This window comes from Achroia grisella, unplaced genomic scaffold (assembly GCF_030625045.1).
Source record: "Achroia grisella isolate CSIRO2021 unplaced genomic scaffold, CSIRO_AGI_Agris_v1 utg483, whole genome shotgun sequence".
In the NCBI taxonomy this organism is placed as follows: domain Eukaryota; kingdom Metazoa; phylum Arthropoda; class Insecta; order Lepidoptera; family Pyralidae; genus Achroia; species Achroia grisella.
In genome coordinates this window covers 15,031-42,923 of record NW_026712886.1, presented here as the reverse complement: position 1 = coordinate 42,923, position 27,893 = coordinate 15,031, and the positions used below count along the sequence as shown (strand labels likewise).

Here is a 27,893-nt window from a genome sequence, read left to right as displayed (position 1 = left end):
TACCAGCCAACCTTAGGGAATGCAGAGAGATTCGAAGCCGGTTTGGTTTATTAAATAGTTTATAGTTAAATGTCAGTTAGTACACAGATGAAATAAAATACAGCGTATGTATTACATAAAGTATTTATTAAATCAACTGAATTACTATAACGGTCTAATGTATTCTAGTAAGATCTTCTACTATCTTGATAAGGTCGTCAACTGTCGCGTCTCGCTTCATGCCGCCACCATCGTCGATCTGCAATAATTTGTATTAACGTCTTGGTTATTAAAATTTTAATATGTAAGTATGTCAACATATAAAGAGAAAGATGAAAGATCGTGGAAAGTGGCAAGAGCTCCGCCGACAAGAGCGTGGTTCTTAAATGAATGAAGAATATTAATATCTACGTACAACTTATTTTCTTATGGTTGTTAATGGAAATATGATAAATTTACCACAAATTTAGTAGGTCAACCTGACTGACATGGTACATTGCTAGCAATGGGGCTATTAGTACACATTACTAACAATGCTCTTTCCCCTTATGTACTATGCGCTATATGTTGCAAGTAATGGAAGGCCTTTTCACCCCATATGTATATTTCATCAAAATCCGTTCAGCGGCTTTTGCGTGAAAGAGTAACAAACACATCTATCCATCCATACTCAAAAACTTTCGCATTTATAATATTAGTAAGATGTACTAAATGCAAAATTTTTAAAATATGTATAATATATACTATATATTAGAAAATAACTCACCTGCAAACCTTTAACTGTTTCTAGCTGTTTCTCCCTGGACAGATCTAGGAAGCTCTCTATAAGGTCTCCATCTATGAACCCTTCGGCCGGCTCTGTCTTTATATCTGTATTGAACGATCTCCAAAACACGTGGGTGATCTTGCCGACTGATTTTATCGTGTGGGTCAATCTTTCTTCTAGTTTGTGTAGGAATTCGTATAGTTCTTGTGATAATTGAACAACTAGACCTGAAAATTAAAATGGTCATATCAAACAGCGCCATCTATTAGGGAATCGGCCGTAACATTAGTTAGATGAATTTAGCTTTGTTGTAGTAGACAATTATTAGTATCGAAGTGTTACACTTAAAGCGTGATATTTGCCGGCCTCGATGATGTAGCGGTTTAGAACACCATCTTATTTCCGATGGTTGTGGGTTCGATTCTGTGGGGCTGTGGAGCGGGGTGTCACTCACAGATGGCGCCGGTGACGGTGGCCAGCAGCACGGGGTTGGTGACGGGCGCGGCGGTGTCTGCGTGTTGCCCCACCAGTGAGCCGAGCCGCATCACGTTGACCATGTCGCCGACGTTGAACTGCCCCAGGTAGCTCATCTGTTGCCGCTCCTCGTCCGTCGTCGCCGCACTGCAACACGAATATAAGCTGCTTTCATACGTACACTCTTTCACGCAGATAATAATGTGCATGTAAATTTAGACAAAGAGAATGAGAAGGCCCGCGCTCGTCGCCTTTGAGCATTCCCGCGCGTTCCTCAAACCTGTCAGACGTTAAACGTCTGTTATTTTTAAATTAATTATTTTCATTGTAAAATCGCGGACTTCTAACTATAGAACAAAGACATAGTTATAGAGTTATTGATAATTAATAAATCTTATCTCTGGAAAATAAATCTGAGAAAAAAAAACATTTTAAGAGTAAATGAATTAACGTGAAATATACTCGGAACTACGCGCTAAAGAGTGAACCAAAAAAAATATAACGCAATCAATCGCTCACGGTTACGCGCGCTGGCTTTCCAGAGCTACATCACAATAGCTATTTAAAATTAATTCATTGTGACAAATTTTAAGACTAAACCACTGTACAAATTTTAAATCTAGTCGACTGTATATATTTTAAAACGAATATAAATAGACAGACACTGAACATAATCATCTAAGTGGTCTACGAAGAACAGCTGCTTGCTTGTAAACTGTGTTCTGGTTTGAAGGGTAAGATATAGCAGTGAAATTTCAGGGTATCCAGGCCTGGCTGCGTAGTCCTCCGTAATGAAAATAATGATGTCATATTTCTTAAAGTTTCCTATATTCTTCTTAGCTGAATTTGCATTACTAATGTGGCGGTAGAATAAAAAAAATACTATTTCAAAGTCCATTTGTACCTGCGTCAGGATCTAGTTACGTCCTCTCTGAAAGTTCTAGAAGTTTTCAACAGGGAGAGACTTGGTCACATTTACTTGTTGCTGAACCGTCAATTCAATATTTTCTAGCGGAATACGTGCAGAAGATATGACTAAAAATCATACTGACCTGTCTTTCTGACAGACGAATATGTTGAAACTATTCTCTGCGCCGAGGAAGGTGTCATCGTCCAGAATCTCAACGGCGGTCATCCAGTTGGGCGTGTAGTCTCGAGCGATCTCTTCGAAGCTGCCCTCCATCTGAACATGACATCATTTCGTTTCAAATGAAGTGGTTTCCGCTGTCTGTTCGTTTAGAACCTTTAAACTACGCAACGTATTTTTTATACAGTTTTAGCAATAAATAATGATTCAAGACGAAGGTTTATATGTATAATTGATGCATATGTAAACCTCTTTTAATATAAGAAAATGTATTTGTGTTTTCTTGTAAAGAAAAGATGTTCATTTGTTTTTGATATTCTGACAGCGAGTAATAACTGAGCTACATAATAAGTCGGACGTTTTAATTCATATATATCAATAATACATGTACACCAGTGTGAAGCCGGGGCGGGTACCTAGTAACGTATAAATCAAGACATTAATGTTTAATTTATATATGAAGGCAAACAATTTAACGGCCCACTTAAATGAAACATTTTACTGTGTTCATGAAACATTACAGACATTACAGAGAAAACAGCTTTCTCATGTGGAGGTAGACCTGACATTACATTGCTAGCAATAGGATTATTAATCCATACTACTGACAATTCCCTTACCCCTTATAGCTTGCGAAATTCGTGCATATCAAAAGTTGCGTTCACTATGACGTTTACATTTGACAATGCCTGTCTACCTCATCAGCAATAACATTCGTGATAGCATATTATTATATCCGACAGCCTCGGTGGTCTAGCGGTTTAGCACACCGCTTTTGATCCGATGGTCGCTGATTCGATTTTTCACACAATGCAAACATTTGTATTCATGAGTATGATTGTTTATCAGTCTGGGTGTTTTCTATGTATATATTAGTTGTCTAGTACCAATAATACAAGTTCTACTCACCGTTTGACTAGATGGCGTTGTATTAATTGTCCAGAATTATTTAGTTATTTTAAAACTTACTTGTTTGTATTGTAATAAGGACATTGAGCGCATCAGGTCGCCTACGAGTATGAAATCTCCTTTGACCTTCAGGAATAATGCCACTATGTTGTTGAAATGACTGCATTCCAGTCGCAATTCCTTGTCTGATGTCCATTCGAATAGCCGCACCTGTAATAGCAAACTATTTTTTTAACTATTCTAATGCAGTTGACCGCAGCTGGCCTTTACAGCTTCACCTAAAGATAGAGAGTGCTTCAGTCCAAACCCGTGGAAGTACTTACGGAGTAGCTGAAGGTCAAATCCTACCTCACAGATACAACCTAAGTCCGAGGACCGACGAGCTAGAGCTTCGGGCCTCGGCTCAGGCCGTCCGTAATTACGATCCCCGTCCGAATTGGACGGGCAAATTTTAACAAATTGGTTTTTCAAAAGCACCACACTTAAATCTTTAATAAATACGTTTAGGTTACTTTTTTTATTACCGTTCCATTATCATCATTTATTATCTGATGATTAAGTCTAGCGGTTTAGCACACCGCTTTAATTCCGATGGTTGCGGGTTCGATTCCTCTCACGTTACAAACATTTCTATTCATAAGTATTATTGTATACGGTCTGTATACAATCATACTTATGTATTTACAAAAAAAATGTATTTATGTATGTATATCAGTTATCTATGTTGTCTTCAATATATAAATTTAGAGTAATCATTTGACTAATGTGTAATGTAACGAAGCATTGGTGGCGCCACCGTCGTTTCCTCACTAATACGCATAGAGTATTTATACGGGAAGTCGAAAGGGAGTTGGCTTCTTTCTGTCCGAGGCCACCGAGGCGACAACACGTGGACACAGTAACGCAATTTATGTATACCATAACGACGTATCATTTCTGAAACTTCCCAATATCTAGTACCCAAAACACCAGCTCTCAGCTTGGGACAAGATGGCGCCGTGAGAATTGTCCAATTATTATTAATTATAAATGAAGTAAAAGTATTATATACTGACCGTACTGTTTATAGATGCTAATAATTTCCCGTTAAATTCAACTAGCGAGTAGCACGCGCCCTTGATTTCCTTCTCTGCCACTTGTACCAGTTTGCCCTCCGACCAGTGGAATAGCAGGAGTCTGCCCTGTTATAGAAATGTTTCATTAATTTATTGACATATTTTAAATGCACCTAATAAAGATAAGGAAGCCTTTATTCTACACTTTTCAATACAGTATTTTTTTTTACATATGTTGATTTTTTATATTATTATACAATTTATTTTTTACTATTATTAGTTGCACGATTGGTTCATGTATTTAACTTTTCTATGATTATTTATTTAAATGCATCTAGGTAACTTAATTCATAAAGGTAGACTAAACAACGTAAAAACTTCGTTTCATTTATAGTCCAGTTACTTAGATTTAAAATTCTAGTGTCACCGTTTTCGTTCCCATAATCCTCCGAAACGGCTTGACCGATTCTCATGAAATTTTGTGAGCGTATTGAGTAGGTCTGAGAATCGGCCAACATCTATTTTTCATCTCCCTAAATGTTAGGGGTAGTTCACCCCTGATTTTTTATTTTTATTTTAAGGCAAAACAACGTTTGCCGGGACTGCTAATCTTAGTATAAATTAGGTAATTATTTCTCAGAATTTGAGATACCCAGCCACTATCATCACATAGTATAAAACAAAGTCGCGGTCGCTGTCTGTCCGTCCCTATATATGCCTAAATCTTCAAAACTACGCAAAGGATTTTTATTAGTATATTAAGATAGTATCTTTAGAATTTATGGATTCCGCATAACATTAAATTCCTATTTTACTCCTAAATTCTATTTTCGAGACGAAATATATCTCTACTTTTCCAAAGTTTAATCTATCTATACCTTACCTATAGGTGTCGCTGCCTGTCCGTCCCTATATATGCCTAAATCTTCAAAACTACGCAAAGGATTTTGAAGCGGTTTTTTTTATAGATAGAGTGATTCTAGAGGAAGGTTTATATGTATAATACATGTACACCCGGGAAGCCGGGCGAGTAGCTAATAATAATAATAAATTAAACTCCTATAATTTCGTATTTTCACACCTATATGTATACACCCTATCATATGAATATTTTGAGACACCTTTTTGAACGTCAAAATATAAGTTTATAGGCGGGTATCTTAATTCCGAGATGTTCTTACAAAGATAACTGGACTATTATTGACACCAAACAGCTTGCTTTATAACATGTGCTCACAAATACAAATACAAATACAAATACAAATACAAATACAAATATCTTTATTTTGCCTGAAAAGTGGTTTTAAAAATTATAATTTATGTATCACATTTTTCACCAGAAACTGGCATGCAAAAATTAACAGTGTCCATTTATTATTACAAGATTATACATATTTCTCAGTTTCATTTTTATTTTCATCATTATTAAATTAAATTTAAATTTCTGGGCAAAGTACTACGATTACCTACTTCATGAATTAAAGTACTCATCAACAGAGTAAAAACACTTATTGATCAGCCATCTCAAAGGTATGGTATGGGACACAGTTACCTACATAGATACATCAAAATAATAATTGCATTTAATAATGTTTAGTAAGACAAATCCAATATTGTCTACTAGGCACTGCTGTATCTAAACTGTGTTACCCCACCTTACTTTTTTCTTACTTTTATTTAGTATATAAGATCATTATTTCTATGTACACATTGTCAGTTTATCATCATCAGTAATATACATCGTCTCGACCAGCAACATCTTATTATTTACCCGCAACATATGGCAATGAAATTATTGACTATTGGATTGACACCTTAGTTATTGCAATGAGGTACCACGGGTGTTATAATATGAGATGACTGTGGTCCTTTTCATAACTATGTTCCAGTTTCCCTCTTATCACCAAATAGACTATCAGCTTATTGGTCCTACCAGTCACATAAAATTAGTGAAAAGAAAATTGTTACCTGTTTAGGTTCTGATTCTTCGGGATTGATTAAGGCGGTGCCGACCGCGTAGTAGTGGTTGGGGTCGTCCCCCAGCCGACACGAGACCAGAGACAAGGCGAACTCGTATGACATGAGTTGATGCGCGTGGAGAACTGAAACAAACGAGTTTATATTCGCACTTTCTTATTCGAAATAATAGCAAGTTACTACAGCAATATATTTTGCCTTATTTCCAACTTCTAACAGATTGCAAAGAATAATAACTTAGGAGAATTTACATAGGGTTGTCTGATCTCTAACTAAGCAGAGCTTAGGGGTGCTATGGTTATGTCTAAAATTACTAACAGTGACCAATTTTCGCTGAAGTAGCGATGCGTCACAAAATGCCGGCCACTCAGACATGCTATGTACTTAACTGATATAAATACTGAAATAGATTTTTTTTGTAAATACATAGAAAACGTTCAGACGAAATAAATAATCATGCAAATAACCCCCGAGCCAGGACTTACTTTCGTCAATCACTTCCTTCTGGCTGAAAACTTCTAAAGTAGTTAAATTAGACTTTAAAGTTGTACAGCATAAGGTCTATTTTTATAAAAATAAAATAAAAGTTTTTGATGGTCCTGTTACGCAGCCCACCCTTGAAACCGCAGCTGATGTTCACTAGGCTTCATATACCTTATCCATTTTAGAGGTTTTAACCAGTTGGAAATGTGATTAAATATATACAAATATGTTGGCATTCACAGACCGTTATCTAGTTCCCAGCTAAGCAGACCTTGTGTAAAAATATACATTTATAATAATAAACTTATACTTACCATGCACGTCAAACTATATGAAATTACTGTTCGAGCAGCATTTAATCAAGGCGGTTTTATTTAGCAAAATCTTTTTATTAATCAATCAAATGATTACAATAAATCGTTCACTAATCCGCTAGACTGAGCTCGTACTCCGTCTACCCGTTTGATGCGTACGTACTAAGTAGGTACGCACCGAGCCGCTTAGTACGTACTCTCGTTTGGGTCTCTGTAGAGGACAGCGTGAAATAACGTAGAATAAGATCAATAATAATGTAAAATTAAAATACGACGCGTAATATCATATAGATAAGTTTAAAATAATGTAAATGATACAAACAGTATGATATATGAAAAAACGAGCAATAATGTATGTAAACCGTATTCAGTTATGTAAATATAAGCTATATGTTAAAATAACTATAACGAACTAGATATAAGTAATGTTCCTGTTATAGTTGTAGTATTTCACTATTGTTAAATGTGAAAATCGGTGTAAGTTAAAGATAATTTACCTTGTATTTATAAGAAATTGTGATGACAGGAGCGGTGGTGAGAGTAAACACACACAGTAGGGTGTAACTTGTATATTTAACTGTTACATCTTGAATACTCTAGCTTACACTAATTACATAAACTATATATATGAGGTACTGCGTGACCTACGTGTCGTTATACAAAACGTACACTCGCACAATCTTTTACTGAACGTGCTGATTTGCATCACTATACCACACCTCCCCTGAAAAGTAGGGTGTCTATGGTGAGGGTGTCCCCTCCCTCTGAAAGTTTAACATTACAAGGACAATTTTATTATTTAAACATACAAAAAGACAAAAAAAACAGCACCAAGGATTAATTTAACATAACAATTTCTCAAGGTATATCATACCTGAGTACAAAAAAAATACAAACTTTTATAAATACATTGTATTATTAATACATATTTGTCATCATCTAACAGATCTTGTTTTCTACTAAACAAGTAGTAACCAAAAATTAAAATTAGGCCTTTTACTCTATAACAATTTTAAGAAATTTTATGCTTTACATTATTGGCCAATGTGACAATGCTCACTTCATTATCTGTACTTATTGACTTACTATACTTATCTATACATTTTACAGTATACCTACATAATCGTAAAAATTCATCATACTTCTGTATATACCGACAGAACTTATTAACTTGAGACTTATTGTACATATTTTTAATAATTATAACTTCCATAATATTATGATCCTTGCATATCTCTACAAGTTCTCTTAATGATTTATCTACGCCCACCTTTGTTAATAGAGACGTTTGATTTAAATATATTATAGATCCGGATAGAACTACATTGCTCGCATTATCATGCATATTATGCATACCTAACAGTTTTCCTAATGTCTCCTTATTACAAATATTTAATTTCACACGAAACTGTGATTTTGTAGTAATTTCTGCCATCTTTGATGGACTAGGTTTTACTTTCACTTGAGAACATTTATTAACTTTCTTAATTGGACCTTGCGTAATAACGCCTGAACAGCATGAGTTTAATTTTTTTAACTCATCGGACGTTACGATTATTTTCGATAATTGGTCCGTTGTTCTATTTTTCGCACAATTTCCATTTTCCACAATATAATCAGTTTTCCTTTTATTAGGAAAATTAACATATTTTATACCATTTTCTCTTTTTTGAAAAGGTATACGGACCCTATCAAGTGATCCGTGGGGCTTTACACTTAAACAGCCCAATTCAAAATTTATAATACCTTTAAATTGTATTAAAAAATCTTCTCCTAATATACCATGGGAACTGCACTGTAATTCTTTAAATACATAAAACTTTTGTCTAAATTGCAGTTTCTGAAATTCAAGATTCAGGTAAACAAATCCCATTGCCTCTAGATTACCACAAACGCCTTTTATTATAGCGTTATCTTTATGGATCTTAATTGAAGGCAAATTTTTTAACCAATCATACTTTAAAACTGACATTGATGCTCCTGAGTCTGCTATCAAAAATATATCATTATTAAAACAATTAAATTTAACTACATTATTTGTGTTAAAAGCTAAAATTTCGGTATTCTTATTTCCATGAACAAAATCTAACGATGTCTTTCTATCGCTATTCCTACTATCAGCTGACGCTTTGACGTAATTCATATGCTTACTATAACAAACTGCGCGACCTTCTTTACTATGCATTATTGTATTTTGCTGACTACGCGCCTTAGTATTATTACGCTTCGCTTGACATTGATTTGTTCTGCGATCAAATTCTCGTGCGTCATAATTTATTTTATTTATTAAACACGTTTGGAAGTTCTTAGGATTGAATTCCTCCTCTTCTATTGCTGTTTTGACAGCTTCTTGTAAATTTGATATTTTTCTACATATTATATACATTGTCAACCTACTATCGTTTAGCCCGTATGCAAATTGCCTAATTGCAATATTCTCATTTATGGGCAATAGAATATCATACGCGGTGTTCAAACCCCCCGCTTGGGCAATTGTTAATTCAACAAACAACCTTTCAATTTCATCCCCAAACTCTAAAATTGTTCTGTTACCCTGTCTACATTTTTGTAGTTGCGTTAAAATGAATGTATACGATTTACTTGGTAATAAAATTTTTCTTATATCCTCCGTTAAATTATTAATATTATCGTAGTTTGATTTTAATTTTAATTTGGCACAACTAGAAAGTCTCGTCTTTAATATAAAATTTATTAGTAAGGGGTGGTCATCAGGCCTGAGGATGGTTTTGTAAAATTCAATGCCGTCTAAAAGGCTTTTTATAATTTTCTCATCCCGATTCACTATAGGTAATAGTAATAAAGCTGTTTTTAAATCAAATGCGGCCATTTTTAAAATATACAGACTAATATAAAATTCTTTCAAAAATTGTGTAAGTGGCCTGTCACAGTTTGCCTACTTCCTGTTCAAAATAAGTGACTTAAATTTAAATACACAATCAAATATTATATACCACTTAATATGTCCTTAATTATATTTTCACTGCACCAAACACGTATAAAAATGTCTTCAGAAATGACACTAATCACGGCACATTTGATAATCACTACAACATTTGTAGACCGCTAGCACCCTTTTATTCAATCTTTATAATTCCATCTATGGATGCTTCAATCAATTTTTTTAGGCACAGGTATGCGGTGAACCTCAATTTGAGGATATTGGACACCGATGGCCTAGGAATATTAATTTCCACCGTACAATATATTGAAGATAAATAATTTATACCTCTTTGCTGCCCGAAGATCTTCAGAGTATAGTCTGATCTTGATCCATTTATGCAGCTTCTTTGTCACGGTCGCCATGTGATGACAGGAGCGGTGGTGAGAGTAAACATACACAGTAGGGTGTAACTTGTATATTTAACTGTTACATCTTGAATACTCTAGCTTACACTAATTACATAAACTATATATATGAGGTACTGCGTGACCTACGTGTCGTTATACAAAACGTACACTCGCACAATCTTTTACTGAACGTGCTGATTTGCATCACTATACCACAAAATACTATTGTGATGATTATGTATGTGTACTTTTTAGATAGGGAATTATGCAAAGTTCACATGTAAATAAGAATTATAAGGGGGAAAACGTGTTACAGAGGTAATAACATCGAAAAACTCCAAAAGTCATAATGAAAATTAACTTTAGAATCGAGCTAAAAACACGGAGCTCGCGATAAGGTATTGCCTCCGGAATACGTAACCAACGAAATTTGTATGAAAAATTGTCGCTTTCCAGTTTGTTGCTTGTTGAGTTTACCGTTGGTCGTGTGATCCTCTGTGAGACTCCGGTTCGCCGTCGAGTCTCCAGAGTGAGCCCCGCAACTGGTGCCCACTTGCGCAAACTGTTGAGAGCGATACAGTGCGTAATCCAGCTACTCAAAGTGTACTTTGTCTAGCGAGAGAACGCGCTAGGATTGTAGACCGAATTTGTTGACGCAAATTCGTTGCTGCAATCCACTTGCGACTGTCTTACAGCGTGATCACCTGCCCTTTCAGGGCGGAATTCCCTACCTTTCGGTAGGTTCGTCGTGGGGTTCCAGCCCCCACACCACCCTTTCCCACCCCTCCTGTCCCCTTTCCTAGTACATTACCCTTTCATCTCGTAATGTCGCAAAGGGGCAAAGCCCCCAGGAAACCCCCTGACAGGGGAGCTCCCCGAACTGTTGTGCGTCGGGATTTAAGGAACCCGACCAAGCTGGTCCCCGCCACTGAGCTGGGGACCTTCCACGCTCGCCCGGCATCCAAGGGCACCCCCTCTGCCCTCGCGGGAAGCGGCAATGATGCCGCCGACCGGGAACCAGGCAGAGGGGAAAGATGCGCGCAACCTGGCCCATCTAAAAGACGCGCACCGCCGTCGCCGACCTCGCCCGCTAGAGGCGACAAACGGAGGGACGTAGAGGAGTCCCCCCCCCGCGACCTTGACCTAGTGAAGGTGCCGCCGACGCCGAGAATCCGGCTTGTGGACAAGGGCTACCAACCCCTACCGTCCCAGTCGGGTACCGTGCGGCGAAAGCCCTCACCCCCTCCGCGCTCACCCTCCCCCCCGCCGGATAGCGGGAGCGAGGAGGAAGGGGAAGACAGGCGTTTTTACGGCGACGTACATGCGTCGCCTGCGACCTCGCCTGAGCCTTCGCCAGCACCCTCGCGTGTGCCCTCGCCGCTACCTCGCTCCTATACGCTAGATAGGGGCGAGTATGATGCCACGTCATATGCGGCACTTGAATCGGTGCCACAATCGCCCGAGCCGATGCTCCCCCCCGTCCCCTCGCCGCGACGACGAACCCCGCCGTCCTTTGCGGCAGTAGTGGCAGGCCCCGCCACCCCAACCCCCGCCACCACGGCTCCAGCCCCGCAAATGCCCTCACAGGGTAAGGTCGCCGATACGGGCGTAGAACCCGCCACAGGGCGAGGCAAATACCCCCCCATAGTGGTAGAACGCCTCCCTAACTGGACGCGCCACTTCGACCAGCTCAGGCGCGTCCTGGGGGAGGCTCCAAATGCACGACCCTTCGGCAGTGGGGTCAGATTCCTGCCAAGGACGGACGACGAGTTCCGAGCCGTCCAAAGATACCTTATAGAAGCCAGCGAGAAGGACCCAACTATAAGTTGGTACTTCTACAGTCTGGCCTCGGAACTGCCCACCAAGGTGGCGATACGGGGCCTCCCCGCCGACACCCCCAATGAGAGGATAGTGGATGCCCTACAGGAGAAGGGATTCGGAGTGCGACTGGTGCGGGGTATTCCTGCCCGTCGCGGTCGTCCCGGCTGTATCTTCCACGCTCAACTCGACCCCATGGACAAGGATGAGCTCGCACGCTTATATGCGGTGGACGAGCTCCTGTACATGCGTGGCGTCGTCGTTGAAGCGTGGAAGCCGGCATCTGTGTTGCCTCAGTGCCACAGATGCCAGGCATTCGGCCATGCGTCGGCCAATTGTCATCGGCCCGTCAAATGCGTTCGCTGTGGTGGGGAGCACCCGGCGGCGAACTGCGACAGGCCGCGTGACCAAAAGCCGACCTGTGCCAACTGCGCAAAGCCGCACACCGCCAACGACCGGAAGTGCCCGGTGTATAAAAGAGAGGCCCGGCAGAGGGGAATCAAACCCCGTCCCCCCGTCCCCACTGCGACGTCGACGGCGCCCACGGCGCAGCAACGGCGGCGCAACAATCCCACCGCGGCGCCTCGTACATACGTCGCCCAGGCTCCCCCTCCCGTAATAACGGTCGAGGAAACCGCTGGCGCCAACCTAATGGCGCCGGCTAACGAACCGACGCAACGAGGCGCCGACGCCGGTGCTACGAAAAAGCGCCGCCGCCGTAGACGCGGCAAGAAGAGGCGCGGAGATGAGCCCGTGACGGCATCAACCCCAATCCCCTTCCTACCTGATCCCACCCCAATATTTGCGTACAACGCACCCCCCTCCCTTCCCATGTATGCCGTCCCAAATCAGGGCCCGCGTGCAGCGCCACGTCGCCGCCAGGCGGCGCCACCGGCACACAATGTGCCGAGAGTGGCTTTCAAGCCGCTTCTGGCGGACGTAAGACGCGCACCTCCCGCGCCTCCCACATACACCGCATACCCCGCGCCGCGTTCGGCACACGCCGCGCCCGCGCCCTTCACACAAGCGCCCGTCGACAGAGCACTGAACATGCTTATTAGCCTGTTGACGGAGCTGCTAACTACGCTCGCGGCCGGCGCGGACACAAAGTCGGCGGCATTAAATGGATTGGCCAAAATCCAACAGTACACAAATGGCGGGTACTAGCCTGCGCATTGTGTACTGGAACCCCGGGGGAATAAAGGATAAAGTCCAGGACCTCCGTCTCCTAGCTCGCACCCAGGATGTGCACATCATACTCCTGGGTGAAACGAAGCTCACAGAAAAGGAGACGTTGAGGGTGCCTAACTACCACGTGTATAGACGCGACGAAACGTCACCGGCGGGCATTGCGTACCGCGGTACGGCGGTACTAGTCCGTCGGGACGTAGTCCACGTGGAGTTAGAGCGCCCCGAGTTCCGCGTCATGCGCTCCATAGGAGTCAGCATCAACGTCGACGGCGCGGAACTGAAGGTCCTGGCAGCTTACCGTCCCCCGGGACTGGATTTCAGCCCCTCCGATGTCCGGAACGTTCTGGATGGGAGGAGTCCCACCCTACTTATGGGCGACCTAAACGCGAAGCACACGGCTTGGGGTTCCCGTCTGTGCTCGCCGATAGGTCGAAGACTCCTCCAGGATTCGCAGATCCACGGGTACGAGGTGTTGGGCCCAGCGCACCCAACCCACGTACCCTCAAATCCCACACATAGCCCAGACGTTCTGGACATTGCCCTAGTGCAGGCTGTGCCTTGCCCGGTCTTACTGGAGGTGCTGTATGATCTAGACACACAGCACCTCCCAGTTCTAGCCACGCTTGACCTCTCCATCACCACCACACCGACGAGACCGTCGAGGCGGCGGATGGATTGGCGAGTTTTTCGCGCAGAATTGGAGCATCTACACCTCGACGGCGAACTATCATCGCCAGCGGGTGTCGAAGCCGCCTCCACACTCATAACGGAGCGAATCCGCACCGCAGTGGAGGCGGCAACTACCACAATAAACGTGGCTTCTCGCCGTCGAGAGGAATTGCCACACCATCTGCGCGAAAAACTCGCCCGGAAAAAGAATCTCCGTCGCCTATGGGCCCGAACCCGTTGCCCGCGGGTCAAGCGTGAGCTCAACTGCTTGGCTGCAGAGCTGTCGGAGGGAGTGCGGGATTGGCGTGGAGCCGCCTGGGATGGTGTCATATCCCGGGCTGGCGAACACGATACCGACCTGCACAAACTCAATCGACAGCTCACCAATGCACGATCCCCCGTCTGCCCGTTGCTTGACGAGACGGGCAGACGTCGTTACGCAGCCCAAGACCGGGCAGAAATCCTGGCACAGCACTTGGAGGGGCAATTCACGGCCAATCCAATCGCCGCCGACGCACCCAGCACTGTCGTCGAGCACCACGAGCGAGTCGTACGTCGCGTATGTGATTTCCGTACCGCTCCGTCGCCGGACGTAAACGAAGTGAGCTTCGTTTCGCCCGGCGAGGTAAGGCGGCTCGTCAGCCGCCTGCCGAAGCGCAAAGCGCCCGGAGCGGACGGGATCAGCACCGCAGCGCTCGCACAGCTGCCCCGTAGAGCCCTAGCGTGTTTAGCTAGGCTCTACAACGGTATACTCCGGACCGGCCACTTCCCTACCAACTGGAAGTTGGGTAGAGTCATAGTCCTCCCGAAACCCGGCAAGGACAAGCGCCTGCCGGCAAGCTACCGGCCCATCACTCTGCTCTCGCACGTAGCAAAGTCGTTCGAGCGCCTCCTGCTCCGCCGCCTGAGACCGACTCTGTCGCCTCGCGACGAGCAGTTCGGTTTCAGAGGCGGACACTCGACGACTTTGCAGCTGACGCGCGTGCTCCACCATATGGCTGTCGAGCACAACCGCGGCCACTACACGGTCGGCGTATTTCTCGATATAGAGAAGGCGTTCGACCGTGTGTGGCACGACGGTTTGGTGTCAAAGCTGCTCGACACCAACACGCCGTCAGCATACGTGCGAGTAGTGGACTCGTTCCTCTCGGGCCGGAGCTTCTATGTTTCGGTCGAGAACTGTGACTCTACCACACGCCCAATTGCCGCCGGAGTCCCGCAGGGCAGCTGCATTTCGCCAGCGCTCTACGCGACGTACACAGACGTGGGCAACGCAGCCTACGCAGCCGCGTGGGCATCAACGTGGGCAAGACGGTAGCGCTACTTACCCGCAGCCGGTGCCACTATCCGCCGCCCCTCACACTCAGAGGCCAACCCATCAAATGGGAACGCACAGTGCGTTACCTAGGGGTTGAAATAGACCGGTCGCTGCGCATGACGGCGCAGGTGGACCGGGCCACCACCCAAGCCAAGGCCGCACGCGCAATGCTGCGACCGGTCCTACAATCCAGGCTGCAGCTGCGAACGAAGGTAGGGATCTACAAAACCTACATTCGTTCGCGGCTCACATACGCCGCCCCCGCATGGTACGCACTGTGCTCGGCCTCACAGCGGCGGAGACTGCAGGTCCAACAAAACGCCGCCCTCCGTCTGTGCACTAATGCCGGACGGTACGTCCGCAACGACGTGATCGCCCGCGACCTCAAGGTCGAATCGGTGGAGCAGTTCGTCGTCCGGTTGACGCGCGCGATGTTCTCGCGCGCGGACAGCGGGCGCGAAACGCACCGTCGCGACCTAGCCCCGCTACACGCGCGCCCACCGGACGCCACTCGCGCGCTCCCGCGCGACCTACTCTCCACCGAGTGATCACGTCGCTTGCGTGACGTGGCGGCGTTAAGCCGGCTCGGCGAGCAAAAAATGCCTCCTATCACATCACGCCTATAGGCGCCCGCCGAGGAGCGGGCGCCTTCCGGCCGGCTGGCAAGCCGGCCGGTAAACGAACGACGCTGGGGTGGTTCACCCCAGCAGTACGCCCGGGCAAAGAGCCATGCTCGAGGCCCGCACCTGCGGTCCGCAAGGACCAGCGGACGACCCGGTTACGTTACGTTAAAATTGTAAACATCTTTATTTATGTAGGTCTATTACAGACTCTTATGATATGTCAAATCTACCGTCAGTTCGGAACGATTTCGAGATGAGAAGTACTGACAAGAAACTCAGCTCTTAATTCTTTTCAAATTAATATATACCTGTTTACAAAAATACAGATTAATTTAAATTCAAATTTGGAAGAATAGAGCGACCAGTATATGATGTACATATATATTAAAAAAAAAAAAATAATAGATGTAATCAGCGTTTCAATGGACCGAGTCCGCGCTGCGTACCTTCGAAGGTGTGCTGGTCGATGACGAGCAGGTTGTGGAGCTCGACGTCGAGCGCGTGCGGCGCGTGCTTGGCGGGCTGCGGCGCCGCGCCCGACGTGGCCGCCGCCGCCGTCGACGCGCTGCCCCGCCCCGCGCCCGCCGCCGCCGCCCCCGCGCCCGCCCCCGCCGCGCCCGCGCCGCCCTCGCCCTCCGCGCCGCCCCACTCCGCCTTGTCCACGCGCATCGTCAGCAGGCCGAACGTCTGCAAGAACCCGAACCCTCACATATTAATGAATACGTCATATATATGTGATAAATAGAGAGAGATGCTCGTAGACGTTTATAGCAGAGCATATATAGCAGAGCGCGGAGACAGAAGTAATATGAAACAATTTTATATTGGCCGTATGGACTGAGTCCTTTTGCCTCTCTTTGAAAAGGGAAAAACCGAACCGATAAAAAATTGTAAATACGGAACATTATATTTTAAATATGGATAAAGGAATACATAAAAACTGCCAGTTGTAGGTCCAATACTGGCTACTAATGACCCATATTATAAATACTTTATAGACTAATATACATATGAGTTAATATTATAATCTTATATATAAAATTTTCGTGTCACAATGTTAATTACCATACTCCTCCGAAATCGCTTGACCGATTTCTACTATTACTAATATAAATTTGTCTTTGTTGTCACAGCATTGATGAAGATCTACCACGGTAGCGCCGATACAAAACCCCCTTCAGCCAGTAGTCCTCCTTCATGAAGGTAGGCAGTATGTTAAGGTCCCGGAGCACAAATACTATAATATTAAATCTACCTGTGAGGCCTCCTGATAGGCGATTCTCCGAGGCGTCTCTCCTAGCGGCACGGTACGGATGTGCAACTTCTGTATCTCGTCTATGGTGCCGATGGTCACTGTACTGTCTGTTGCCAACGCCAAACTGTAGGTACATCACATATTTAAATCATTATAAACAAGATTTTCTTTCTTACTCACTCTTCTTGTGAAGAGTCTGCGTTCCGAATGAGTGGTAGAATAAAAAGAATGTGACTATTCAAAGTGCTTAAGCGTATTTGAATAAAGATTAGTTATATTTCTATTTTGGCTTATTCTTCTTGGACGATCGTAAATGCAAATTTGGAGGTTATATCAATAAAAATACTATATAAAGATTATATCAATTCCATTCTATTATGATGAAACATTTATGTATCTTTTAGTATTTGCCGGATAATTCAATCAATGGTATAATAGTAATAATTATAAACTTATTAAGCCACAATCATTTATGACGGATTCAATCAATGGTATAATAGTAATACATTTATTAGGCCACAATAATATACAGGTCTTAAATCATTTTCGTAAACAATTTATGATTGTATGTGCCTAAGAACTGAACTAGACATGAAGGCTATATCTGAGTAGACCAGAACTCACACCTCGGTTGTGCAGTTCGACACAGGTGTAGATGGTATTACAGTGTATTATAATAGAGTTGATAGTATAATATCGTCTCACCTGTCTGGGTACGCGAGCGCGTTCAGTGAGCACATATGCGTCACTTCCTTGAGGTTAACATTGGAAAACACCAATTTGTGGTTCGATGAGAATATCACTGTAGGCCGGTCCGAGCACGCGAATATGTTAGTAGTGGACAGCGATCTATCAAATAATAGGGTAAAGGTGAAGGTATTAACGCTAAGATAAGAATTATTGAATGATTCCGTATAACTGTAGGGTGAAATTTCATTGATTTAATATCAGCTTCCCAAATACCGCCGAAATGGGGAGGACTAAGTGTATTAAACCTGATTGACCAAATTTTGTCACTAGATTGTGTAGGAAAATAATGCAGTCGAAAATCAATCTTTAAATATTCTAATATCAAAATTGATTAACACCTAAATTCGTAACATTTCTATTTGAAATCATTGTTTTACAAAATATACAGTAACGGAATATGTATTACCGGAAGCTGCGTAGTACGGTAGGCTGTGTGCCAAGAGTGACCCGTTTGCGGCTGGAGAGTACACCGGTGACAGGATCCATTGTGAAGTAGAACATAGAACCATCGCCTAGTGCGCACAGCAGGTAGCAGATGCCCTCAAGTACGCAAATCAGCAGTGACCGGGGTATTATTTCTGGGCAGTAAAAAAAACTGTATAATATTCTATGAAAGCAAAAGTTTAAACGCCATTCTCTCTTTTCTTAAAAATTGATGTAATATATGTATTAAAACAAATACGTGGTGATTAGTTCAAAAACATCGTATATACTCACCACCAGATAATTTCTCGATATGTAGTGGTCGTAGATCTGGTAGTTTGAGCACCCTGATGGATATATCAGTCCATAATCCGACACCGAGTAGCGCATCATCACCACCAGGACCGAGATCTAAGCAGGCCACTTCTTCATCCATGCAAACTTCACTGTATAGAAAATAAGTATATTAAACAGTAATAAACAAATCGAATATCTGATTTAAATAATATTGTGTATAATTACGGCGCAAACGTGTACACGCACACGGCGCGCGTGTCGCTGCACGCCACTACCGACACGTGTGTGTGTATGTAGTGTGCGGTGTGTAGTGTGCGGTGTGTAGTGTGTAGTGTGTAGTGTGCGGTGCGACTCACGCGAGCAGGTCGAGCGCGGCGTCGCGCACGGCGAGCAGGTGCAGGCGCGGGCCGGCGGCGCACACGGCGCGCGTGTCGCTGCACGCCACTACCGACACGTGTGTGTGTATGTAGTGTGCGGTGTGTAGTGTGCGGTGTGTAGTGTGTAGTGTGTAGTGTGTAGTGTGCGGTGCGACTCACGCGAGCAGGTCGAGCGCGGCGTCGCGCACGGCGAGCAGGTGCAGGCGCGGGCCGGCGGCGCACACGGCGCGCGTGTCGCTGCACGCCACTACCGACACGTGTGTGTGTATGTAGTGTGCGGTGTGTAGTGTGTAGTGTGTAGTGTGTAGTGTGCGGTGCGACTCACGCGAGCAGGTCGAGCGCGGCGTCGCGCACGGCGAGCAGGTGCAGGCGCGGGCCGGCGGCGCACACGGCGCGCGTGTCGCTGCACGCCACTACCGACACGTGGGGGGGTATGTAGTGTGCGGTGTGTAGTGTGTAGTGTGTAGTGTGCGGTGCGACTCACGCGAGCAGGTCGAGCGCGGCGTCGCGCACGGCGAGCAGGTGCAGGCGCGGGCCGGCGGCGCACACGGCGAGCGTGTCGCTGCACGCCACTACCGACACGTGTGTGTGTATGTAGTGTGCGGTGTGTAGTGTGTAGTGTGTAGTGTGTAGTGTGTAGTGTGCGGTGCGACTCACGCGAGCAGGTCGAGCGCGGCGTCGCGCACGGCGAGCAGGTGCAGGCGCGGGCCGGCGGCGCACACGGCGCGCGTGTGTGCATGTGTACCGACACGTGTGTGTGTATGTAGTGTGCGGTGTGTAGTGTGTAGCGTGTAGTGTGTAGTGTGTAGTGTGTAGTTTGCGGTGCGACTCACGCGAGCAGGTCGAGCGCGGCGTCGCGCACGGCGAGCAGGTGCAGGCGCGGGCCGGCGGCGCACACGGCGCGCGTGTCGCTGCACGCCACTACCGACACGTGTGTGTGTATGTAGTGTGCGGTGTGTAGTGTGCGGTGTGTAGTGTGTAGTGTGTAGTGTGTGGTGTGCGGTGCGACTCACGCGAGCAGGTCGAGCGCGGCGTCGCGCACGGCGAGCAGGTGCAGGCGCGGGCCGGCGGCGCACACGGCGCGCGTGTCGCTGCACGCCACTACCGACACGTGTGTGTGTATGTAGTGTGCGGTGTGTAGTGTGTAGCGTGTAGTGTGTAGTGTGTGTGTGTGTAGTGTGCGGTGCGACTCACGCGAGCAGGTCGAGCGCGGCGTCGCGCACGGCGAGCAGGTGCAGGCGCGGGCCGGCGGCGCACACGGCGCGCGTGTCGCTGCACGCCACTACCGACACGTGTGTGTGTATGTAGTGTGCGGTGTGTAGTGTGTAGCGTGTAGTGTGTAGTGTGTAGTGTGTAGTGTGCGGTGCGACTCACGCGAGCAGGTCGAGCGCGGCGTCGCGCACGGCGAGCAGGTGCAGGCGCGGGCCGGCGGCGCACACGGCGCGCGTGTCGCTGCACGCCACTACCGACACGTGTGTGTGTATGTAGTGTGCGGTGTGTAGTGTGCGGTGTGTAGTGTGTAGTGTGTAGTGTGTAGTGTGCGGTGCGACTCACGCGAGCAGGTCGAGCGCGGCGTCGCGCACGGCGAGCAGGTGCAGGCGCGGGCCGGCGGCGCACACGGCGCGCGTGTCGCTGCACGCCACTACCGACACGTGTGTGTGTATGTAGTGTGCGGTGTGTAGTGTGTAGTGTGTAGTGTGCGGTGCGACTCACGCGAGCAGGTCGAGCGCGGCGTCGCGCACGGCGAGCAGGTGCAGGCGCGGACCGGCGGCGCACACGGCGCGCGTGTCTGCACGCCACTACCGACACGTGTGTGTGTATGTAGTGTGCGGTGTGTAGTGTGTAGCGTGTAGTGTGTAGTGTGTAGTGTGTAGTGTGCGGTGCGACTCACGCGAGCAGGTCGAGCGCGGCGTCGCGCACGGCGAGCAGGTGCAGGCGCGGGCCGGCGGCGCACACGGCGCGCGTGTCGCTGCACGCCACTACCGACACGTGTGTGTGTATGTAGTGTGCGGTGTGTAGTGTGTAGCGTGTAGTGTGTAGTGTGTAGTGTGTAGTGTGCGGTGCGACTCACGCGAGCAGGTCGAGCGCGGCGTCGCGCACGGCGAGCAGGTGCAGGCGCGGGCCGGCGGCGCACACGGCGCGCGTGTCGCTGCACGCCACTACCGACACGTGTGTGTGTATGTAGTGTGCGGTGTGTAGTGTGTAGTGTGTAGTGTGTAGTGTGTAGTGTGCGGTGCGACTCACGCGAGCAGGTCGAGCGCGGCGTCGCGCACGGCGAGCAGGTGCAGGCGCGGGCCGGCGGCGCACACGGCGCGCGTGTCGCTGCACGCCACTACCGACACGTGTGTGTGTATGTAGTGTGCGGTGTGTAGTGTGTAGTGTGTAGTGTGTAGTGTGTAGTGTGCGGTGCGACTCACGCGAGCAGGTCGAGCGCGGCGTCGCGCACGGCGAGCAGGTGCAGGCGCGGGCCGGCGGCGCACACGGCGCGCGTGTCGCTGCACGCCACTACCGACACGTGTGTGTGTATGTAGTGTGCGGTGTGTAGTGTGCGGTGTGTAGTGTGTAGTGTGTAGTGTGCGGTGCGACTCACGCGAGCAGGTCGAGCGCGGCGTCGCGCACGGCGAGCAGGTGCAGGCGCGGGCCGGCGGCGCACACGGCGCGCGTGTCGCTGCACGCCACTACCGACACGCCGCGCGCGCCGCCCACTCTCCACTGCGCCGCCAGCGCCCATCCGTCCGGTCCGCGCGCGATCAGTCGTATACCTTCGTCTGTTACCTGTGGGTACCGTCGCGTTTATTTTCCGCCCACTCGAACGATAAATTTAGGCTATGTATTGGATTAAATGTGATAAGCGACGTCTAAAGGAGATCGTAGACAGCATTGCGATATACCACTGTATTGACGCAGTCTTTATTGTGTGCAGTGTACGTTGCGACTATATACACTAACATTCTGCTCACTCGAAGGATGACTTAAGTCGACAATCTTACACCGTATCCAGAAATAGTAGTATACTGCCACTATCTCTATTGTTATGCAGTGTACGTCGTATCTTAATTGAAGATGTGACGTCTGTTTAGAACTTCGAAACGTAAACATCTCTAGTATAAATAATGAATAATTTACTGACTTACTTGTATCAACTGGTTGTGACATACATTCCCCGTGAAGAAAGTTTGTCGATCTGATACGAAACCCTTGATTTCTGTCTCTTCCACCTCCTCGCCATTCAAAGTCAGCACTCTAGACAAAAGATAACGAAAATCAATTCAAGGTCATTGACAACACAATATACTTTTTAAAAGTTTTATAAAATACCTGGTCTGACCGACGAAGGAGAGTACGAGCGTGTCGTGATGAGCGGAACCTGGCGCCAGTGTGAGCGGCCACATGCCCTTAATGCCGGGCAGGTCGATTGACGCTTGCTCCTGAATGCCGATTCCGTTGCGTATTATTCGGAGCGAGCCCATTTTATACGTACCTAGACATATATATCAGATTTGAGATGATAGAACCACTGTTTCTTATATTTATATCCGGCTCGATGGATCAAGAGATTCTGAAGCAATCGTTGAAGTTGTTTTAATTAGTTCATATTTAGTCTCAACTCTCATCAATTGGTAGAATATATATTTTTAATGCCAAATATATATAAGAAAAAATTAATAGAATATTTAGGGGGTTGATGACTCTTATCATTGGACGGTTATGAAAAATAGATGTTGGAATCTCATACCTACCCGATGTGCGCTCAAAATTTCACAAAAATTGGTAACGTCTATTTTTATGTAACCTAAGCCCGCCTAAGCTCTTCTTTTGATTACAAACACCGCGTCCCGACAATGTAACATACTTAATATCTGCGAAACAAATAAATTAAACAAAAAAATGTGAGTGTTACTGACCGGAGCAGGTGATGAGCTGGTTCTGCCCCTGGCGCTCGAGGTCGACGACGCACATGTCGACGATGGGCGCGAGGCTGGTGAAGGTCTCCATGGGCTGCACGTACCGCGCGGCGTCGTCCCGCGCCGCCGACAGCCGCACCAGCGCCGAGTCTCCCAGCCGCGAGCCCACGAACACCACGCCGTTGTCCAGGTACGTCATGCACTCCGGGATCGGGATCTCGCCTGCCGGATCCATCTCATCATCACTCTTCATTACACTATACACTACCACTCACACTGATTAACTTACCATTGAGTGTAGCCAGACCTACACACTATACACCACTATTCATACTGAAGCAGATCAGCGAGCGTAGACAGACCCTACACACTATACACTTCCACTCACACCTTACCACCATTTCTACATTTATAATATAGATAATAATTCTTTGATTCTATTGCTCATTAGGAACCTAGACTCATCATAAAAAAGAACGAGCAAAAAATTTGCGTGTTACTCTTTCAAACACAAACTGTTTTCTGACTATAATATATTATATTCTACACCAAATATTTGCGCTGGGAATTATGCATTATACAATTACCACCTTTTTTATGTGACTGTTTTGTAATATGTGTAAGTTGTTATTTGTTGTTTTACATCATTGTTGTTGTGTCAATAAATTCTATACATAATCAAAGCAAATAAATAATTTGTAAACAAGCACTAAATGTATATACTCAATACTATATACCTATTTCCCACTTACCCAACAATTCCACTTTGAGATCCTTGACGGCTTGAACGCCATCTATTTTCTCCTGCAGCTCTAGTAGCAACATGAACAGGCGGCCCGCTATATCGCCCAATAGGTACCGCAGTCCGCGCGTGTCAACACGGCAGTAACAATTTATTGGTGTCAACTGTATGAATAAATTAAATTTTATTATATTAGAAAGAAAGAAAATATTCATTGACAACCATTGCATTATATATTCATATAGCCAATAGATAGACATATATATATACAGCCAGAAATTTTATGGAAACATACTTTTAAAATTTCTGGTTGGCTACAATATTATGAATTCAAAAGTCTGTTTGTTTGTTAGCTTTTAAACGGCTGAACGGATCTTAATGATATTTGCAATAAAGATAGATTCTATAATGAGGACGGCTTTCTTTTATTTGAAAAATGTAGACGTACAAACAAATAACACTAAATTTAGAATTCTAGAATAACTGGCAACCAAATTAAATAGAAATACAAAAGAGAGTTAACATATTAAAAAGAAGTATAATGTGTTGTCTATGGTTGTATTGCTACAACAAACCTTTATCTGTGGTGGCGCGACAGCTACATAACTCTGACCATCGTGGTACACAATAGACTCTTGACCAATCACTATGGCACCACCTGAATTCATATTCAAAACATTAATACTAGATTTAAAGACAAACTTGCTGTTCCTAAATATCATTTAAAAAAGTCAATGGCTCATTTATGGGCATGGGTAAAAAAATTATAATAAGATACCAAAGGATATACTGGAATTAGTTTTAAATAAATTCTTTTGATTGATTTAACAGATGTTTTAACATCTTATTGATCATTGAGCAAACCCTATTACTTACTAAACAATTATTTAAATCACAAATGTACATGGTAATAGTAGTTCATGCACAGGATTTTAATTTAATGTTAGATATAGACTCCTGTGTAAGTGTTTTCGTTGAGTTATTCTCAATTGAATCTGCATACTGAACTGGATGGTATGAAAAAAATATTAATATGTTGCCAGCATCAAAATATTTTTGGATTACACATATTAAATATAGCATAACACAGTAGCCCATCTCACCTAGGGGACTTGGCACAGGTATCAGAATAGAAGCTTCAGTTTCCACGTTGTCCTGTCGCCATAGAGGTTTAGTGAATTGTTTATCTCGTAAACCAATTTCATGTGTCTGGAACATAAAAACTTTAATTTCAATTAAGAACATAACATAAAATCATCATTAGGCGCAATTCAAAACTTGGAAATGTTCTTGATAGAGCTATTTTCTTTCATGCTAGACCACCTGGAGATCAATCTGATATAACATTGTCAGTAATAGTCATTCTTGAAATAAACTTAATATTACCAATTCTGAATATAATTTATAATATTTGTATATTCCTTATGATTATTCTGAAAGCAGACTCATCACAGGAAGAACAAGCACAAAACTTGCATATTGCTCTTTTGAATAAATTTTAAAATGTACAATTCAATAAAATTATAATAAGAACATTGTTTGTCATACCTTAATATGTCTTCCATTTAAATCTTGATGTATTAATATTAAAGTGGGATTCGAGCATCCATGCAGAAACTCTATATCATATACATTTAATTCTTCCAACCTGTAAGCAATGGTTTTTACCAAGTTTTTAACATATTTCTCAAATCACCTTGAACATTCATAAGTAGGTTTTTGTCCTTAAAAACAGTGTTTACATCTCTGTATAGAAATATACTGTAAAAAGTTTTCTACATGTGGGATCACCAGCTCTTGAAAGGGTCAATCCAGGAAAATTATTGGTTTAAGAATTTTTCAACAACTGGTTGTAATTAATTATATTATTATTATTATTAAAAGCGTCCTATTTCCTTCCACATTTCTTATTCCTATACTACTTTGAACTGGGCCTTGCTTTTTTTTGTTGCCTGTATGTTTGCAATCAGTAAGTGTAGTAACTTTATATTTTTTTAAATAATTATTAAATTAATAAAAAAATATATAAATTAAAAATTACCTTAAAGTAAAAGCTTTCAATTCTGTGGAGTCTTTATCCAGTGGTATGATTTTAAAGAGTCCATCATACAATCTCAGACCTATCACTCTGGCCTGTGGATCAATGACAACTAAGATGCCATTCTCTGAGGGTTTGCCAATGCGGTCTGCTACATTGCCATGTGCTCGTGTCACCACCTCCAGTTCACCGCTGCTGCTAGTTCTCCATTCTAGTATCATAGCATTGTAGCGAGCCGTTAGGATGAATACCAAGTCTTTGTCTTCATACTGAAATTTGAAACTCCGAAGGTTATTTTACAGAAGTCATCTTATTATAAAGTAGTAAAGTAAAAAGTTGATTGTTATTCTTGCAAAATATACATAAACTTCCATTGTTTGTTATTCTTGCAAATACTGCTGAATGGATTTTAATTATACTTTACAATAATATAGCTTATACATCAGTATAACAAATAGGTTATGGTTGCCTTGACAAAATTGCTTTTAACAACAAGTCCACCTTCTTGTATTTATACAAATGTATTGATTCTTATTTAAATGTACCGATTTACTTTTACTGCATAATGCAAATAGAAGTATATTATAATATACTTTATTTAGTAGTATAGTAGTAATCTCTGAGTGTGTATGTGTGTGCATCCATGTGAATCTTGAACAAATCTGTGTTCAACAGTAGTTCTTATTTTTTATAGGGAAAATCTAAAATGTCGACAGTTACTTACTGGAGGTCTGAACAGTTTCATTTTAGCTACTCTGCCATATAATCCAATTTCTTTCATAGGCCGCAAGCCTTCAGGGGTAACCAGGTACATCTCTAGACGTGACACTTTGGCCACCAGGAGGTTGAGGTCCGTGGGTGATGTAAAGTTGCCTGAGAAAACAAAACACTGGCTAACATTCACTGAAAACCTGTTATTGGCTTTCTCTAGATATGTACTGTAGATTAATGAATTTGATTGTAGTGAGCTGTTGGTTTTCTAATAAATAAATAAATAAACATCAATATTATAGACCACAGTCTATATAACAAACACCACAGGTATTATATAAATTATATAAAATTTGTGTGAGTGACTGAGATTTTGATGCCTACAACCACCTTTAACTAACCACCCCAGTCCACAGGGAAGTCATCCTCACATTACATCATATATATATGAATAACAAAACAATGACTTTTAGGATAGAACTTTGTAGCTACACCTCATGCATTACCTCTGTGGTTGACTAAGGACTATGTGTTATACATTTGATACCATAATTTTACTGTCTTATAGTCCGACATATTAGCTAAATGGATGTTTTCTAGAGATAGCCAGTATAGTCCAAAAGAGATATATTCTATAACAAACAGACTATTGCATGTTCTTTTTTCAAAAAGTCTTATTAAGTTTCTATGAGGGTCGGCAACAAGTATATGACACTAGTCTATTCTTTTATCATATTGTTTACCATTAGATGGAACATCGTCTTCCTTGTGATATAAAGGAATAGGATGTAATAAATCATCGTAAAACCTAATATACTGATAATTTTTCAATGGGCTTTAACTCATTGCAAAGTAATGAATAGGTTAATAAGAATTGATGTTTTGGTGTCGGTGCAGGACTGAATAGAATGACTAAGTAGGAGTAAATCATATTTTTTTATTCAAAAATAGCAAACGGTATTTATCAGTGTTTGAGGCTATGTATTAAAAACAACAACAAACATTTTCGTACAAAACCGCCGGAATTGTTTTCCCATAACAATAAGAAAATCAAAATATATTTCAATATTGTTGTAAATATATGGCCTATTTATCTACCGATTCAGTACGTTATGTATGTACAGAAAGTATAAATAGTTTGTAAAAATAGCTCGACATTCTATAATATAGTTAACCTATGCAGTATTGATTTTACTCAATTTGTGTATTTACCGGTAACACATGCTGTGACAGCCGTTGGTTTCTGTGCAGTAACAACATAATGATACGCCATGGCTGTATTTCACATAAATTGCACAATGATCTTGAATAAAATCCTCAATTGATCGCTATATTGAAAAACAATGCATTCAATAAACAAAAAATCATAACCTAAGCTGAAACCATTCCTGCTTTTTTAATCTGTGAAACTGTCGAATGTTTC

The 27,893-nt window shown here is 43.8% G+C and overlaps 1 protein-coding gene across 1 annotated transcript; it reads right to left on the bottom strand.

Moving 5' to 3' along the window:
• Positions 1–107: 107 nt before the first annotated feature.
• LOC131845724 (DNA damage-binding protein 1-like) lies at positions 108–27,866 on the bottom strand. The gene is made up of 23 exons (XM_059194816.1): positions 27,683–27,866; positions 26,484–26,632; positions 25,763–26,028; positions 25,270–25,369; positions 24,825–24,930; positions 24,297–24,379; positions 23,732–23,885; positions 22,980–23,201; positions 22,393–22,555; positions 22,209–22,317; positions 21,665–21,849; positions 18,695–18,846; positions 18,384–18,555; positions 17,933–18,076; positions 17,228–17,351; positions 16,419–16,659; positions 6,239–6,372; positions 4,271–4,396; positions 3,276–3,425; positions 2,272–2,402; positions 1,200–1,366; positions 746–972; positions 108–238 (listed from the first exon to the last, which is right to left on the bottom strand). The coding sequence occupies exons 1-23, from the start codon at positions 27,741–27,743 to the stop codon at positions 155–157; spliced, it is 3,450 nt and encodes a 1,149-aa protein (XP_059050799.1). The 5' UTR covers positions 27,744–27,866; the 3' UTR covers positions 108–154.
• Between the last annotated feature and the right edge of the window lie 27 nt (positions 27,867–27,893).

Coding starts and splice junctions, on each gene's coding strand:
- LOC131845724 (XM_059194816.1), bottom strand. CDS start 27,743: ATGGCGTATCATTATGTTGTTACTGCACAGAAACCAACGGCTGTCACA. Junction 25,370..25,762: donor TTGAAAGCTTTTACTTTAAG/GTAATTTTTAAT, acceptor CATTGCTTACAG/GTTGGAAGAATTAAATGTAT. Junction 22,556..22,979: donor CCAGCTCATCACCTGCTCCG/GTCAGTAACACT, acceptor ATATATGTCTAG/GTACGTATAAAATGGGCTCG.